This window comes from Pseudorasbora parva, chromosome 17, assembly GCF_024679245.1.
Source record: "Pseudorasbora parva isolate DD20220531a chromosome 17, ASM2467924v1, whole genome shotgun sequence".
Lineage (NCBI taxonomy): Eukaryota > Metazoa > Chordata > Actinopteri > Cypriniformes > Gobionidae > Pseudorasbora > Pseudorasbora parva.
In genome coordinates this window covers 29,355,881-29,373,463 of record NC_090188.1, presented here as the reverse complement: position 1 = coordinate 29,373,463, position 17,583 = coordinate 29,355,881, and the positions used below count along the sequence as shown (strand labels likewise).

General features: G+C 39.7%; 1 protein-coding gene across 4 annotated transcripts in view; it reads right to left on the bottom strand.

The window, feature by feature from the left end:
* adgrb3 (adhesion G protein-coupled receptor B3) overlaps positions 1-5,173 on the bottom strand; it is a 238,882-nt gene extending 233,709 nt beyond the window's left edge. For all 4 annotated transcript variants that reach the window (XM_067422099.1, XM_067422100.1, XM_067422102.1 and 1 more), the window contains exons 1-2: positions 4,806-5,173; positions 2,308-3,073 (exon numbers count right to left, since the gene is read on the bottom strand). In XM_067422099.1, the coding sequence (XP_067278200.1) occupies positions 2,308-3,058 (751 nt within the window). In that variant the 5' untranslated portion in view covers positions 3,059-3,073; positions 4,806-5,173. The remainder of the gene's footprint in view (positions 1-2,307; positions 3,074-4,805) is intronic.
* Between the last annotated feature and the right edge of the window lie 12,410 nt (positions 5,174-17,583).

Sequence of the window (17,583 nt, the reverse complement as noted above, 5' to 3'; positions counted from 1 at the left end):
TGTGCCGTAATAAAACGCGCGCACAATAACTGGGGAACAAAATAATCAATGGCTTAATCTTCATTTCAAGCTTGATTCATATTTAAAACATTATAAAATGAAAATCACTCTCGGCTACAAGATCATAAATGGAATATGACACAGTTTGGAATGGAATATAAAGCTAATTTAAAAAGGGGGATAAAAACCAAATTGGGGGCCTATTTAACTCTACTGAACCTTGATAATTCCAAAGCACTGTGTTCCGCTTGATCGGGAAAGCTGCCACCTTCTCCCTATGGGGTTATTATATTCAGCAAGTGAAACCGGAATGCCATAGGACGGTTACTCCCTCCCTTTCTTTCTCTCTTTCGCAACCTCATTATTCATTATTTTTGAATCCCTGTGCTGGAATTGAAGTGAGACTGTCAGCATCCATTCTCAGCCAACAATCTCTGTGAGCTGTTGTCCTTTCACAGTATGCTGGGTCATTCCTGCCTACAGTTGATCTCTATCTTGTGCCAGTTGTGAAATGTTACAGATGCTAATTAGCTGTAATATCTGTGACCCCGATGCAAGTCCATTATGCATCATCCCCCCCTCCCCATCAGAAATGTTCAATGCTAGCAAATTCCTTCAAAGGCATTCGTGGCAATCTGTTGCTGCCAGCGTCCATGGCAGCAGAGGGACGACTGACAAGAAAAGAAGACGCTTGTCGCTGATGGAGGCTGACAGCAGCATAACAATTACATTTAGGCCAAAAGGCTAAGCATGGTGTCAGGTGCTTTAAGTAAGTTCAATTGGCCCTCTTCAATGCCAAAGCTTTCCCAAAGACAGTATTTGGGAATTCTTTTTAGTCGCCGTTTGAATTCCAAAAGACTGAAAACCACGTTTACTGTATTAAAAGATAAAGGAGATTAAACATACATTAGACTTAGTACCCCTGCTCCCAATTTTTTTTTAATAAATAATAATAATAATTTAATTAATTCATTAAAGGGGTGGTTGCATGCGATATCACTTTTTTAACTTTAGTTAGTGTGTAATGTTGCTGCTTGAGCATAAACAGTATCTGCAAAGTTACAGCGCTGAAAGTTCAATGCAAACGGAGATATTGTCTTTTAGGCTACGTCTACACTAATCCGGCTAAATTTAAAAACTGAGTTTTCGTCTAAAAACGCTCCGCGTCCACACTCTTTTTTAATCGTTTTACAAAAAATGTTCATCTACACTAAAACGTCTGAAAACGCTTACATCCCCGTATTGCTCATGAGCAAATCCAAGACGCTTCAACTGGTGTCATTTCCGCTACTCGTTTATTTACTCTTTGAAATTTTGCGGCAATGTCGAGAAAAGGCTTTTAACAGTATGTACAAACTGGCATTAATATTTAACAAGGCTGTCAAAACAGAAAGCATACAAAACAACTGCTGTACAATGTAATTTACTATTTTGGCTGAATTGGTCATATGACTGCTAAATGCGTCATCGTATTAAAAAGCCTCCGTTTTCACAGTCCACACTACGACGTTTTCAAATGTATCCGCTTTGGAGAGCATTTTCAAAACGATACATTTTCAGTGACTTAAAACGCTGTCTCAGTGTGGATGGAAGGCCAAAACGGAGAGAAAAATACACGTTTGCAATTGAAAACGTATTAGTGTGGACATGGCCTTAAAGCTATGGCAGTTTATTGCCTACAAAAAACGGTCGGTTTGGACTACAACGAGCTTCTTCCCGGGTTGGTGACATCATAAACCCTTGCTAGTCACCGCAGATGTGACTTCTGGCTGTAATGGGGGGCGTGGCGTTTCCAAACAACCTGTGCTTGGCACTTCAGCCAATAAAAATACATCAAACTCCATTTGGCCATCTAACCAATCTAAGACCATTGCGTTTTTCGGAGGGATGGGCTTTATAGAAGCAGGAAGCAAACGAGCTGGTCAAAGGACAGTGGAGACAGCAGTGTGGAATAAAGGTCAAATATAAGAAAAGTACTTTATAAAAAATAAAAGTATTAAGACATTATACTGCGCCCCATAAACATAACCAAGCCTAGAAAAAAAACACGGAACCACCCCTTTAACAAATCACCATCCAGGTTAATTCTGACATAAAAATAAATAAATAAAACACATCCCCGTTCGGTGCACCCAGAGATTGTTGTAAAGCTAAACAAAAAAGTCATAGACATCAGTAGCAGAGCACAGTGAGCGGTTTTAGTGTTCTTTTATGTGGAAGGGTGGAGGAATACAAGGGGGCATCATAAAGACACTGTATAATTAAGCTCCAGCATTAAAGGCCTGCAGCTGTCTGGTTCATACTCACCCTCCTTGGACGGTCGCCGCACCTCCGCGCTCAGATTGCACACCTGCGCCGAGCGCACGTGAGGAGTCAGGCATCCTTCGGTTTGGGGGTTTAAAGGCAACACCACGTTACTGAGCATCAGCACGCTCTCAGATTCCCCATCGCCTAAATGTTGCGGGCAGGTGCATTTAGCATAGACTATTCCACAGGATTCAGCTTTCTCTCCTTTCAAGCAGTTTTCCAACCACGTGCATAACACCTGACATCCAAACTGACTCGGGCTCGCCTTGTTTAAAACCACAAACTCCACCACAGACCCTTCCTCCTCCTCGGTCTTCTTCGTCGTCAATCCGTTGTAATCGTAGGGAAACACTCGCCGGAGCTGCACGAAATTCTTATCGTAATGCAAAAACACATAAATATTCTTGGCGTCGTCACACAGGTGCACAATGGACTCGTTGATCCTCAACAGCTCGTTGATCTTCTCGTGGGAGAAGTGGTCGAACTGGTAAGCCAGCAGAGAGAATTCGGAGCAGCTAATTTCTCGCTTGTAAAGTTTTAGGTAGATGCTGTATTTGGTGGGATCTGGGTTCTCCAACGTCCAAGTGCAGTTTGTGAAGTTCTTGGGAAACATTTCATTTATCGAGTAAGATCCATAGATAACTCCTTTCACCAGCGTGGAACACCAGAAATCTTGGGCACCAGTATATCCAAACATAACCAGGAGATAGGTGGAAAATATATAAATCAACAGATTACGAACAGCCTTCATCCTATGTCATTTGGCCTGCAAGGGAAACAGAGATGCACTGCATTTTATTGTCAGCCTGTATGGTGGGCAGTGACGCTTCGTCGGTGAGTTTCAGTCTAAGATCTCCCGAATATCCAATTAAGCCTTGCGTTTAACACACTTACCTACATTGTTCGTTTAAAAACCCCTCTTTTCAAACATTAACTACCATCTCAAATTTATAGCGATTTAAATGCTTCTTTTCATGGGAAGGGAATGTAACACATTTCGGATAAACATTGCCACCTTGTGGTGTTTAATAAATTGGGGGTGATAACTTGGGCATCTGCTGTGGCAGGGTGAAACAACGTAATATTTAGAGATGAAACCATCATTTAATATGATCATTACACACACACTGGATGACCTTTACCGTGTTTGAATGAGTGACAGTCACGTGATATTTATGGACGTTATATTAAGTCGCGACTCGTTCGTTTGGAAGGATAAAAAAAGGCTGGGATTACATGTTGCCAACAAACAAACAGAAACATTTCTTCCACCATAAAACGTGTTTTATTCAGTTGAGATGAACGTGTCGCAATTCTGCAGTGATCTACACGTATGACCGCATAATAATCATCTACATATCTGCTCAGACACAGTTGAGATTTCTATTTAACTTGGTCTAAATACCCCCACATACATAACTAAATATCGTTTTTATGTATTGCCTAATATAAGGAGATCATCCGATTGTCTGGATGGAATGGAATGTCGTGATCTATGCAAGGATTAAAGCAGCCTTACATTCCACATTCTAATTCCCCATCGAATGTCATCTATGCTTTCCATGAGGAAAAAAAACTTTGCTTTCTGTGTGATGCGTATTGTCTCCGCGACGATCTGCTATACGCATTTCATATAATGTGTGCAGATGTGTTAAATTCCCAAATATTCTAGAAGTATGAAAGAAAGGCGGTGGAGAGGGAGAGAAAGGGAGATCCAGCAGGAGAGAAAAGCTATTCGATGTCTTGTTTGCATGAATCCTGCAGGCATTGCAGCTGTGTGCAGAGTCACAGCATTCCCTAACCGAGCCTTTATTTTTTTATTCTTTAATCACCTTAAATGCGGCACTACTTGTACGACATAGCAAAACGCGCACGATGCAATATACAGAAAGGTTATACACGACTATATAGGACGAGACAGTGTTTGGCGCACATTGCAAACATAGCGCGCTACTTTCCCTTGCCCATCTACGATGTCGCGTCGCGCGCCTGCACTTTTCGTTGATTATTACAGGAGCGCGCCGCGTCATGATCATAATGTGAGCGGATTAGAAAAAGAAAAAAAACTAGCGTCAGTAGGAAATAAAATAAATAAAAACTGCAGCGACGTGTAGCCTATTCGTATACTCTCTTACGAGACCCAAGAAGTGTGTGGTGATTGTCAATCGTCAGTTTTATTTTATTGTTTTGGAAATGCAAACGTGAATGTGGTCACCAAAACGGATTTATGTCGGCGCCAAACTCCATTCGATGTCATTTCCCTGCGAAACTCGTCGATCATTGTTTAACTTCGCACTGGTCCTGGTGTATACACGTTCGAGTCCTCTGAAATATTAACGTAGTTTGTATTGCATTAATCAGAATAAACTATGGGATCTTCAACTCGTTTATGCATTGAAGAGGGGTAAACTTGGGCGAGGGCCACCTCGTTATCGTAGAAACCCACCTATATATCCATCTACTTATGTATAATACTACTAATAATAAATAGGTCTTACCTTGCACTCTGAAAGCTATGGCTATTTTTCCCACATACTTGGAAACATCCTTTTAGAAATGAAACGCGTCGCTCCCCTGCGAATCGATATCTCCCATTGCCTATGAAGTCTAGAGCAACAAGACGGTCAATGAGCAAAAATGCATTAGACTCCAGGCTGGATCATCATCTCGCTCCTTATTTTTTCCCCACCTCAACGCAAGTGATGAGAGCGCAACAGAAGTGAGCAGACGCTAGAACGAGGGCGAAAAATGCTGTGAATCTCGACTGATCATTAGTCGTTGTCTGCCCGTCCCTCAAGAGATGCCCAGGTCGGGTAGCAGGTAGAGCGCAATCCCTGACGGATGGAGGATGCTGCTGACTCGCTGTAGAGTGAGATGGAAAGCGCTTTCTCGCCGAGCCTCAGGACTGGAGCTGCAATATCACGTCACTGCCACTAAGATAAGGCACGTATGGACGTCTCGAGCTGCGTCTCTCACCATCTCACCCCCCTTCCCCTGGATAGCATAGAAACTCTTTTTTAAATGAAAATCAAGGCAGAGGAAAGTCCCTCGGACTGGAACTAACGACACGGCGTCCTTTCTGCGACGGCATGGACTATTTTATCAAGAGCCGATGGAATAATAATTCATAAGCGGATTGGTGGGAATTATGTTTTTGTGTGAGCTTTTGACAGACGTGTACAGGAACTCGTGAAGTTGCTTCATCTTTTCCTTATCGCGTCATCATAAAGAATTCTATTTTTGGAAGCGACAGGGGGGAAAAAACACTGTAGGCTAATCTTAATTATTTGATTTAAAAGCTCTATACTGAGAAAATGATAGTTTTCTAAAGACATTCAACAAAACTTGGATGATGCATTGACGTATACTGACTTTTGGATTTGAAGACGGGAATTCTACATAGTTCATGTTGATTTAGATATTAAGATGTTTTATTTTTCAACTTGGGTTTGCATAGCAGCGAGCTGTGGCTGTCCATACAAGAATTCACAGTGGAGACCTAGTTTCCAGCAAAATATCAGAGGTACAGTCATTTTTCATACAATAAAACTGATCTAAAGCTGTGATATAATGGCTTTTGTCATGACAAAATGAATAAAATGACATGTTCTTAAAAACACGGGTGTAATGTAATCCATTAACAATAACATTAGGATATTTTGGACACAATGTGTGTTTGAGGGCTATCTGCAGTAGGTTAAATATAATAGAGATATGGGCAAGCTTTAGATTAAATGCTTAAGTCACAATGGTGAAATTTCGGATTTTTTGATGCAAAGTCATGCAAAGTCAAGGTGTGTCAACACAAATTATGGTTTAGCCTACCACCACGAAAACTTCAATCATCTAAAGTTTAAAAAAAATATTTGGGATATGAAAATATATATATAAATATTTTATATTTTTGTAATATTTATAAAGTGACAGATGTTAAAGCTGCTGTCCGTAACTTTTTTGTGTTCAAGATTTACAAAAAATATATAATGAGAATGTACAACATGAATCCATTTTCCAAACCGTGTTTTTGTCTTACCCTTAATCATTATAGTACACTTATAATAAGTATTTATATTGGGACTATTTCAGGCCAGACTGGTAGGTACCGCTGTTGAGGAACCTGCGTGATCCGCCATAGACATAAACAGAGAGAATAGCTCCGGCTGCAATGTTCCGCAAGATGCTTGCAGTTCTGTTTATTAACCACCAGAGTGCAAAAAGTTATGGACTGGAGCTTTAATTATGCTTTACCCGCGTATACCACCGAAATTGATTGCAAAGCGCATGAGCAGCGCTGTTATGGTTACCATATGATGTTACCTGCAAGAAAGCAAAAAATCGGTATAGCGTCTATTTAGCGAGGTGCAAACACACTTTAACAGGTTAACTGACTTGTAGGCAAATCTAATAATAACATTATTTGACCGTAGGCTATAAACATTTGGATGGAATTTGTTGTTGCTGTCCTATTATTTGGAAATTTGGATGTGTGGATATAAAAGCAGACAGTTGTTTTGGGTGAAACTAGACATAAAACTAGGAACATGTAACCTAGCATACCCACACACAATATTAACTAACTAACTAACTAACTAACTAACTAACTAACTAACTAACTAACTAACTAACTAACTAACTAACTAACTAACTAAATAAATAAATAAATTAAAAAAAATTAAAGAGAGAGATTTTAAATAAATAATAAAAATAGAGAGAGATTATGCCTCTAAACGCAAATTTGTCCAGATTCGATTCTTATATGGCCAGCACTAATTCCAGTTTGGATCTAATGCTACAGTCTCGGTTACGTGCGCGTGCGTGCGTGTGTGCGCGCGCGCGCGTGTGTGTGTGTGTGTGTGTGTGTGTGTGTGTGTGTGTGTGTGTGTGTGTGTGTGTGTGTGTGTGTGTGTGTGCTAAACCCAAAAATTGAAATTATCCCATAATTTACTCACCCTCAAGCCACCCTATATGTGTATTACATTCTTCTTTCAGATGAACAATCAGAGTTATATTAAAAAAAAAGAAAAAGAAAAAAGATCCTGGCTCTCAAGCATTATAATGGCAGTGAATTGCAGCCCAAAATTTGAAGACCAAAAAAATGCATCCAACTATTATCACAGTATTCCACACGGCTCCAGAGGGTTGCCTTCTGAAGCGAAGCAAATTAAGTTTTTGTAAGAAAAAATATAAAAACTTATAAAGTAAAATATCTAGCTTCCGGCAGACTGCCATCCGTATTCAATTTAAAAAGAAAGTGTAGCGCCTCTCGCAGTTCAAACTGATTATGCTATGTCCGATGTCATCATCATTACGCCAGTTATGCTTTTTTTTCCTAAGTTGAATAAGGACAGTGTTCCGCATATTAACTGCAATTGTATTCTGAAAGAAGAATGTCATACACACCTGGGATGACTTGAGGGTGAATCATGAGGTTTTTTTTTTTGTTTTTTTGTTTTTTTTTAGAACTATCCCGTTAATGTAAAATATTCTTTAAAAGATGCAAAAGTATGATTTAGCCTATAGTTTAACAAGGCAATTAGAATAATTTCACAGTAAAATAATTATGTACAGTTTGCATTCCATTTTGAAGAGCTTTCAATTTTAAGTTGAAATGATTAATTTTTACCTCTAGGCTAGGCCTATATTAGTCTTGCAAAAAAATAAAAAATAAATAAAAAAGTCATTACGATGTACAAAATACCTGCATAGCAACCAGACTCATGAAACAATAGGCTACTGTTGCTTAATACTGATCGAGGTCCTCCAAGGTAATTTTCACTCCAATCGATAACCAAGATGCCAGATTGTGCACCTGTACGCAAACTTTGACCCATGAATATGGACATTTTGGATATAGAGCAGTTTGGCACCGGCAGTGGTGAGCTGAGGAAAGAAAACCCCTTTAAAAGTGCACTGTGTAAATTGTAGCAGCATCTAGTGGTGAGGTTGTGAAATGCAAACTGCTCACCCCTCCCCTTCAAAGCACATAAAGGAGCTATGCTGGCTAACACAGGACAAAGATGACGTCGTCTAATACTGCAGAGTGTAGCTAGCGCTTGACTGTAAGGGGACCTGCAATGTATATCGATAGAAATAGCTCATTCTAAGGTAATAAAAATGGTTACGTATGAATAACAGTTCATTATGTAAGGTCTTTATACACCATTGAAAACATAGTTATGTATATTATATTGAATTTCTGTCAGTAGATCCTCATAAATATTACATACTGCACCTTTAAATCCTCATTATGAGTCGTAATCATAAATACAGTGCATGCTCACAATAACAGTTGCAAATCTCCCGTTCCACCACATCCCAACGGTGCTCTACTGGATTGAAGGCTGGTGACTGTGGAGGCCATTTAAGTATAGTGAACTTGTCATATTCAACACATATTCATTTGTGACATGGTGCATTATCCTGCCGGAAGTAGCCATCAGAAAAAATGGGTACACCGTGGTCATAAAGGGATGGACATGGTCAGCAACAATACTCAGGTTGACTGTGGCGTTTAAATTATGCTCCATTGGTACCACGGGGTCCAAAGTGTGATAAGAAAACATCCCCCACACCATTACAGCACCACCATCAGACTGAACCCTTGATACAAGGCAGGATGGATCAATAAGACATTTTACCTACAACTGGAGGGTACTCCAGAAAGCAAGGTTAACTTGATGTCACATATACCTTGAACTCTTGGTTGATTAACCCAAACCTTGCTTGCTTGAGGTATGCTGGTTTTTAAAAAAAATTGTCTGTGAGTAATGCTGCATTCCAGGCAGGTTTTTGAGCCTGCAAGTTACAACTTCAAACCACAACTCATGACTTTGTAGCATTCAAAGTCACGCCAAGCTGCCTGAGTGCACGGAATTGTGGTAGCTAGATGTAAACAAAGCATGGCGGACGTACAAGTCTTATGCTCGTACATTCATTTCTATCTCCAAAGGTGCTTACGCCTTGCTTATTTGAGGGAAACGGAGGAGAAAAAAAGGTGCATAAAACAAGAGAAGCTGTTATACCTTTTGTTTTACCTTATTTGTAAAATACAGTTTACGACTTTCATAAACACTGCTTCCGTAAAGGCTGCCATTGTTGTTTTGCAGGCTGCATGACATCAGAGCACGTGAAAGGGGAGTGCATCGATCTGGTACGAGTTCACAGGAGGGAAGTCATGGGTTTGACTTCCATTCTAGTGCACTTTCAAGGGTAGAAGCTTGGCAAAACATGGGTTACGGGTTGCCTGGAACGCAGCATAAGTTCAGACAACTCAGAGTATGTTAAAGGTGCACTATGTAGAATTTTTTTTTTTGGGGGGGGGGGGGGGGGGGGGTGAAATGCAGTTTCATGCATACTGAGCTAAAAGTTAAGAGTTAAAGTTGGACCAAAAGTGGATCTCCACGATCACTGCTGTCACAGGACTTTATGAAATCAACAGTTATCAAAGAAGTGTGTTTTTGACGGAGCAGTCCCAGCAATAAAGGTTCACGGTCGTGCTTTGGAAACAGGCGGTTAAACTGCTTCAAATGTCTATGTTGTTGGCTATCGTCGCATAAGTAAACATCAGTAAACAACACAATCGTGTATAATGTTAGTTGATTTATCAATGGAGCATGCGGTTTATGGTGTGTGTTTAAATACATTTGTTTAGCTGACCAATATAGGTCTCAGTTTGTTTATTGTAAAACCACCCAAACATAAACCTAGCGTTCTCACAAAGCGTGCTTCGTCATTCATATGCGCTAACGGTTACTCCATTGTTGTTCTATGTATAATGTTACACTAGTCTGACGTGCAAAACCGTTTTGCTTGATACTGCTAAGGTTTAGTCGCATACAATAGTCCATAAACCGAATCATGTCCTCATAAACTGCGAGTAAACACACACAAATGTTGACAGGCCACTAAATACAGTACAACCACAGAACGGACGTCCTGCTGTTGCTGTTTCTCCTGTTCAATTTTTTTCAGCCTCCGGATCTGATTCTGGATCATATCTGTATTAGGTGAATCTGATTGATAGCCATTTTTATTTAGGGTAGCGTTTTCTTCTCCACGCTTGAGGACGTCACCGCTTTGTGCGCGCTCGTCGTTCTTTAACTCCACCCACACGATACGCCTCTAGGCGCTCATTTTTTCCCCGGAAAGACTCGGTACAGCCTATATTTCTTTTATAAATATAATAAAACTAAAGACTTTTCGGAGATATGAAGGATGCAATACTACTCTATAGTAGGCAGTGTTGCCACAGTTACTTTGAAAAAGTAATCTGATTACTGATTACTGATTACTCCTTTAAAAAGTAACTTAGTTACTTTACAGATTACTTGATTTTAAAAGTAACTAAGTTAGATTACAAGTTACTTTATAAGTTACATTCAGCAGTTGCCGACAACACCCCTGCCGCCTAAAAATATAAATGACAACCGTTTTTGGCAACACACTTTATTGCATTTATGCCTGAGCCTGACGGCCCCGACTTTTTTACGCCCCTTTTTTTTAGGCTTCTCCTTCGTTTTATATTTATTTTAATAATTAAAATGAACAATGAGATGTGCTGGTGGAAACAACATGAGACCATGATAGCGTGCGCCACTGTCAAGATATGGCTCGCGCAGGGTTAAAGAGTCAGTCTCTTCAGTGCAGCTGCTAGAGTTATGGCCTTTTTACTACTGGTTCCTTCATTCGTTTTCTCTGAGCAGGTATCTATCTGATTGCGAAATGACCAGGAGTAGGCCTAATGCCTTCCGAGAGTCTTTCGAGATGTATTTAATTCCGATCACTCAAACAAACCAATTCAGAAGGTGCATGAAAGCATTTCAAACTAAACCGGACAAATGTAAATATATCTGGTTGTTTAAACCACATGTGTAAATTTTACTCCTGGCAAATAATTAAAAAATAAATGTGTGAGAGCTTGTTTTGTTGTAGTCAGATAGATAACGGTGCTACTGCAACATCGCTGCAAATGAGTAAAGCAAGCCAACGCATATGGCCGTAAATGAAACTTTAAAATAAGTCACACAAAACACAATCATCTTCAATATAAATTAATGAGACTAAATGATCTTACCAGTGCTTAGGTCGCTCTCTCTCTCATATTACGATTTTTTGAATTTGAAATGAGCTGCTGAATAAAATGCTAGAATCTTTTGCTTTGATGTGAACTCCGTTAAATGAGCATATACCGCGGGAATTGAAGATCGGATTCATATTAATTTTGCTGAAGTGTAAGGTAGGCTATAAGACAACCTGCATGTACTTTCTATTTTTTTTTTTTTTTAGATTGTGTAGCCCGTTTCGTTTTTTTGAGCGCCGTTGCGAGCAGTAGGCTAATCTATCAGCCTGCCTCAGCTCGTCAAAAATTTATTTGTGGTGGTATAATAACTAGCCTACTTTGTTTTTGATGTCAAAGTAGTTATATTTCGTTTCGTTTCTTTACTAAGGTCATTTCGAAAAATGTTTAGAGCAATTTTTTGTTTGTTAAATTAAAGTTTAAATTTTTTTATGTGACGACCCAGTGAGTTAACCGCATGTTTAATAGCCTAGTCTCTCAAACCAACTCTTGAATTGCCTTGCCTATATAAACTTTAATTTAACAAACAAAAAATTGCTCTGAACATTTTTCTTAATTAGATTTATAAAGAAACAAAACGAAAAATAACTACTTTGACATTAAAAACAAAACTGAATTATGTTAATGGCTGCAACAATGTAAAAAAATAAAATAAATAGTGCTCCAGCCTGACTCGGGCTGAGAATTTTGATAAGCTGTCGGTTTTTACTAAGGAAAATGACTAAAATAGTAACTCACAGTGACTTGGATAAGTAACTTTAATCTGATTACTGGTTTGGAAATAGTAACGCGTTACTCGTTACTGGAAAAAAGTAGTAAGATTAGAGTAACGCGTTACTATGTAACGCGTTACTGGCATCACTGATAGTAGGGATGGCTCGATACCACAATTTTGGCTTCGGTACGGTACCACAATCTAATACCGAAGTACCGATATTAAATCGATACCACAAGGTCTGATATTAGCGCTGGTTTATTGCACGCGAATGAGAACAATTATGCAAGTTTTGAGTTTATAAAGTGGGAAATTACCACATATGTTTATTAGTAAATTAATTAGCAAAGCTTATCACATCAAATCAGTCATTTGAAAACTTTCTTGTAAGAAATAATTTCAGCAAAAATCTCTCAAAATTAGCAAATTGCTTCTGGTTTCAAAAGACATCGCACTACACTAAAGCAATCTGCATAATCCGATTCAACATTTCAAGCTCGTCCCGGGATGGAGAACAGAAATCATTTGAACACGCAAGAGATGTTATAGCATTTCGTAAGTTACAGGAGATATGAGCTCATACGACACACACACACACACACACACACCTGTCACTTAGTCACGCATTAAGTTTCCTTAAACAGTTAAATACACAGAATTATGTACAAATGTCCGTCTTTAGTGAGTATTCACATAAACACAGGCGGTTGTGTCTAACGCGAATGTAAATAGTGCAATAGTACGCGTGCAAATATAATGAGATCTAAATGTCATTGGTTGAAACAAACGCTGGAGATTGTGATATTCGATCTTATGTTAGGCTATGTATGTGCGTTGATCAGTGTTAAAAGAAAATAAATGTCTAAATGAGATGGTTTGAATGATTCACTGACCTGTCGATCTCTTAAGAAGTCTTAAAGGGGGGGTGAAACACTCAGTTTCAGTCAATCTCATGTCAATCTTGAGTACCTATAGAGTAGTATTGCATCCTTCATATCTCCGAAAAGTCTTTAGTTTTATCATATTTAAAAAAGAAATATGGGCTGTGCCGAGTCTTTCCGGAAAAAACCGAGCGCCTGGAGGCGTATCGTGTGGGCGGAGCTAAAGAATGACAAGAGCGCAAAGCGGTGACGTCCTCAAGCGTGGAGAAACCCATCTATCTCAGCTAATACAGATAATGATCCACAATCAAATCTGAGGCTGAAATAAATTGAACAGGAGAAACGGCAACATCAGGATGTCCGTCTCTGTGGTATGTACTGTATTTAGGGGCCTTTGTGTGCAGTTTATGAGGACATGATTCGGTTTATGGACTATTGTATGTGACTAGACCTTAGAGGTAGCAAGCAAAACGGTTTTGCACGTCAGAGTCAGAATAGTGTAACGTTATACAGAACAACAATGGAGTAACCGTTAGCGCATTTGAATGACGAAGCACGCGATCGTATCGTTTACTGATGTTTACTCATGCGACGGTAGTCAATAGCAGAGACATTTGAAGTTGATTTACTCACCGGCATCTTCCAAAGCAGGACCGCTCTGTCAAAAACACACTTCTTTGGTATGATTTGGTGAAGTCCTGTGACAGCAGTGACCGTGGAAATCCACTTTGCGACGCGACTGAAGCGATGCCTTGAAGCTTCCCGTCATTTCTGCGTTCAAATCGGTTCAAATGCAGCGCTGCCTTCCCGGAATGCTGTGCTGAAGCGCTGAAGTCGCTCGACGTCACCCATAGGAATAAAGGGGAGCGGCGCCGTTCACGGACGACTGGATCTGCAGCTGAGAGACTGTTTACAGCGTGCTCTAGTCACGCGCGCGCGCACCCTACCGGGAGAAGAGCCCGTACGGCCCATACAAGGACCTTCCGCTCTTATTAACGTCAAATAGACCCATACTCGAAAAAAACTCGCCGAAACTTGTGAGAAACCGGAAGGAGTATTTTTGACACAGAAATACTCCATCAAACGTCCAACATTAGTTTTTGAAACTTTGTCTATGTTTAGGATGGGAATCCAAGTCTTTAACAGTGTAAAAAGCTCAGTATGCATGAAACAGCATTTCACCCCCCCTTTAAAGTCAGGATAGTGACAGATTCTTCTTGGCTAGGTTTGATGGTTCTTCATCAGTTTTATAAGCAAAGTCATTACAAATGTCACTTCTACTCCTCTCTTGATTAATTCGTTTTGGGCATCTTGAGTGAGATTCAACTGCTTTATCCATTTTGTCCGTCTATGTTGTTGTCACATTTGCCGGTTGTTTCGGGTCAGTTTGGGTAGAGCGCTGCCATCTAGCGGTGAACTTTGGAAAAGCAGCATATACCGAAATGTGCCAAATCATGATATCGTACCGTTTTAAATAAAATATATACCGGTATTTTTCCAGTACCGGTATATCGCGCATCCCTACTCTATAGGTACTCAAGATTGACTGAAACTGAGTGTTTCACCCCCCCTTTAAATGTATCTAAAATGATAAACAGAGCTGCGTTACCTGACCGGAAAGTGGAAATGGCACTGGCGGCTGTGTCCCGTCATAATAAAAGTCACGCTGCTCGCTGTTGCACTTAAATCGCTCCAGTGGATCCATGAACATGATTTCTGCCTGAGTCCTTTCTCGATTCTTTTCCACCGGCTGTGAGGTGAAACCCACATGTCCCAAGATTCTGAGCTCAAACTTGGCGTCATCAAACTACACCTTTGATTTAAATAGGCGTCCTCTAGCGGACGGAAAAGTTACACATAGTGCAGCTTTAAAGGGATAGTTTGCCCAAAAAGGAAAATTCTGTCATTAATTACTCACCCTCATGCAATTTCAACACCCATAAAGACCTCCATTTATCTTCGGAACACTAATAAAGATATTTTTGTTGAAATCCGATGGCTCAGAAAGGCCTCCATTGGCCACAATGTAATTTCCTCTCTCAAGACCCATAAAGGTACTAAAGACATTGTTACAAAGACCATCTCACTACACTGGTTCTGCAATAATTTTATGAAGCGATGAGAATAGTTTTTGTGTTTGAAGAATAACTTATATAGTGATGGCCTATTTCAAAACACCGACTTCTGAAGCCTTGGATCATTATGAATCAGCGTATCGATTCTCATTTCGATACACTGATTCATAACGGTTTGAAGCTTTACAGAGCAGTGTTTTTGAGATCGTTCAGAGAGTGAGTTGCTATGGCTACTTACATACCCTGAAAGTAACCTCCGTTTGTGGAACCGAAAGTTGAGGTTATCCACTTACTTACACATACCCAGGTATATCACATAACCTGCTTTTTGGAATACCCCTCTGCTCTTACTGGATGTTTTCTCTCATTCAGCGCCTTTTCTATAAACCAGATAGCTGTGCATTGTAATATCAGCAGTAGATCAGCAGCTTTTGAAATACTCAGACCAGCCCTGGTACCAACAAAACCACGCTCAAAGTTGCTTTAAGGGGTACTTCAGCGCTGGGAAGATGAATCAGTATTTAAACTGGGTCATCAATGTAGTAGAAATGTGAAATTATTTTTGAATTTGGTGTCTTCTAGACTGAGAAAAGACAGAAAATGTATTGTTGTCTCATGGGGATGAAAGACTTAAAATTCCCAGAATGCTTTGCTGCCCTTTGAGGCCATTCCCAAAGCCACCTACTGGATTACAGTGACTGAGTTGAAGACACTACAATTAAAAACTGAACGTGTCTGTTCAATATAATGAGTGAGTCACCGCGCGAGTATAACAGCACTGAGCACTAACTGCAGGAGTCAGATAAATGAGCTGATGAGCTCTCGTGATGAGACCTGAGGTAATCGCGACTACACTCGCGGCATACATTCACAACGAGAGTTCAGTCTGGCGCGTTTCAGTTCATGCCTCTGCAAGCTTAACTTTCATAGAAATTGATTTTAGAAGTTAAAAGACTTACATTGCTCACCATAGCTCCGTTTAAATGAGTGCCTGTAGCTGCGAGCTGAGCTGTGAGTGTGATCTCCCATCCCCCATGTGCGGGTTCAAAACATGCGGAAATGGCTCCCTCTGCTGGCTGTAGTATTTAGCCTTTGGCCAAACATTCCTCCTATGATGCAAATATCGTCAATTTGCATCATGGGGGGTGGGGTGGGGGGGCACATTTATTTGAATATAAGGGTTTCTACTGATACAAAGCTATATGCTAATCACTGAAGTAACCCTTTAAATCATCTTTCTTCCCCATTCTGATTCTCAGTTTGAACTTCAGCAGATCGGCACAGCCTGTTGCATTGAGTTGCTGCCATGAGATTGGCTGATTAGATATTTGCAGTTGAATAGATGTACCTAATAAAGTGGCCAGTGAGTGTAGATACAAAAAACTAAGTAATAAAGGCCTACTGTTTGAAAATTTGTGTCCATATCAGTAAACACGGTAAGCACATGCTGTAACTCTTGTAAGAGGTTACACTCACGTAAGTAGGCTAATGGATGCAACCCACAGTTATATTTTCGCAGCACACAGATTAAATGATTCATATAATTACTAAGTTATGGCTGTATTTCTCGACATCGCCAGTGGTACAATACTTTCAGTGCACACACCAAGCCTTTCAGGTCTGTGACAAGGTCATTACAACATCAAACTAACTTGATCAGAAGGGAGCTGACCACCACAGCTTGGAGCTTTCATCTCTAGAGGCTTTATGTTTTATGTCAGCCTGATAAACATAAGTATCATGGTTTCAGTGTAAGATGGCTCAGGTGAGGAGCTGCACAGCCATTGTTTTTTGACCTCTAAGAGTAGCTCCTGTTATTGTGTTCTTTATGGGTTCTGCCTTGGGAACTGTCCTCATGGTTTTGTGTAAATCGAATGTATTTTTGACGAAGTGTCTAAAGACCAGCTCTATTTATGTCTACTCAATGAGTGAGTAAAACAGGCCACAGGGTCAATCCACTTGGGACTGGCTTTGTATTATTGTAATTCTCTTGACATCCTTCTTCGACTGGTTTAATGTGTCATTCTCAGGTTTAGTGTTTCACAGATACATGTAATCGTGACATTGTTTCAGTAAAAGCTGTTGGGGATCATACATTAATGGAATTGTTCAAAAATATGTAACAGTGTAACACAAAGATATTAGTTTCTTTAAAATGTACTGCATAAAAAAAAACATATATATATATATATATTTTTTTTTTTTTTTTTTTTTTTTTGCAGAATAAAACAATGCCTACATTTAGAATGGTATGAGGGTAATAAATAGTAAATAATTACAGAATTGTAATTTTAAATGCACTATGCTTTTAAGGCATGTAGTTATTTTCCAAAAGTGGGAGATGCACACTAAATGGGTGCAGGATCATATTAGTTGGTTGCTTCACTACTGCTTGCTTATGACTTATTGACTCATCTTGCTTTCAACTTTATTAAACATATTTATGTAGCATGCAAAATATCTTTTTTGTTTTTTTTTAAATGATCTCTTTTATGCAGTGCTGTGAAAGTCTTTCATTGACATTCAGAC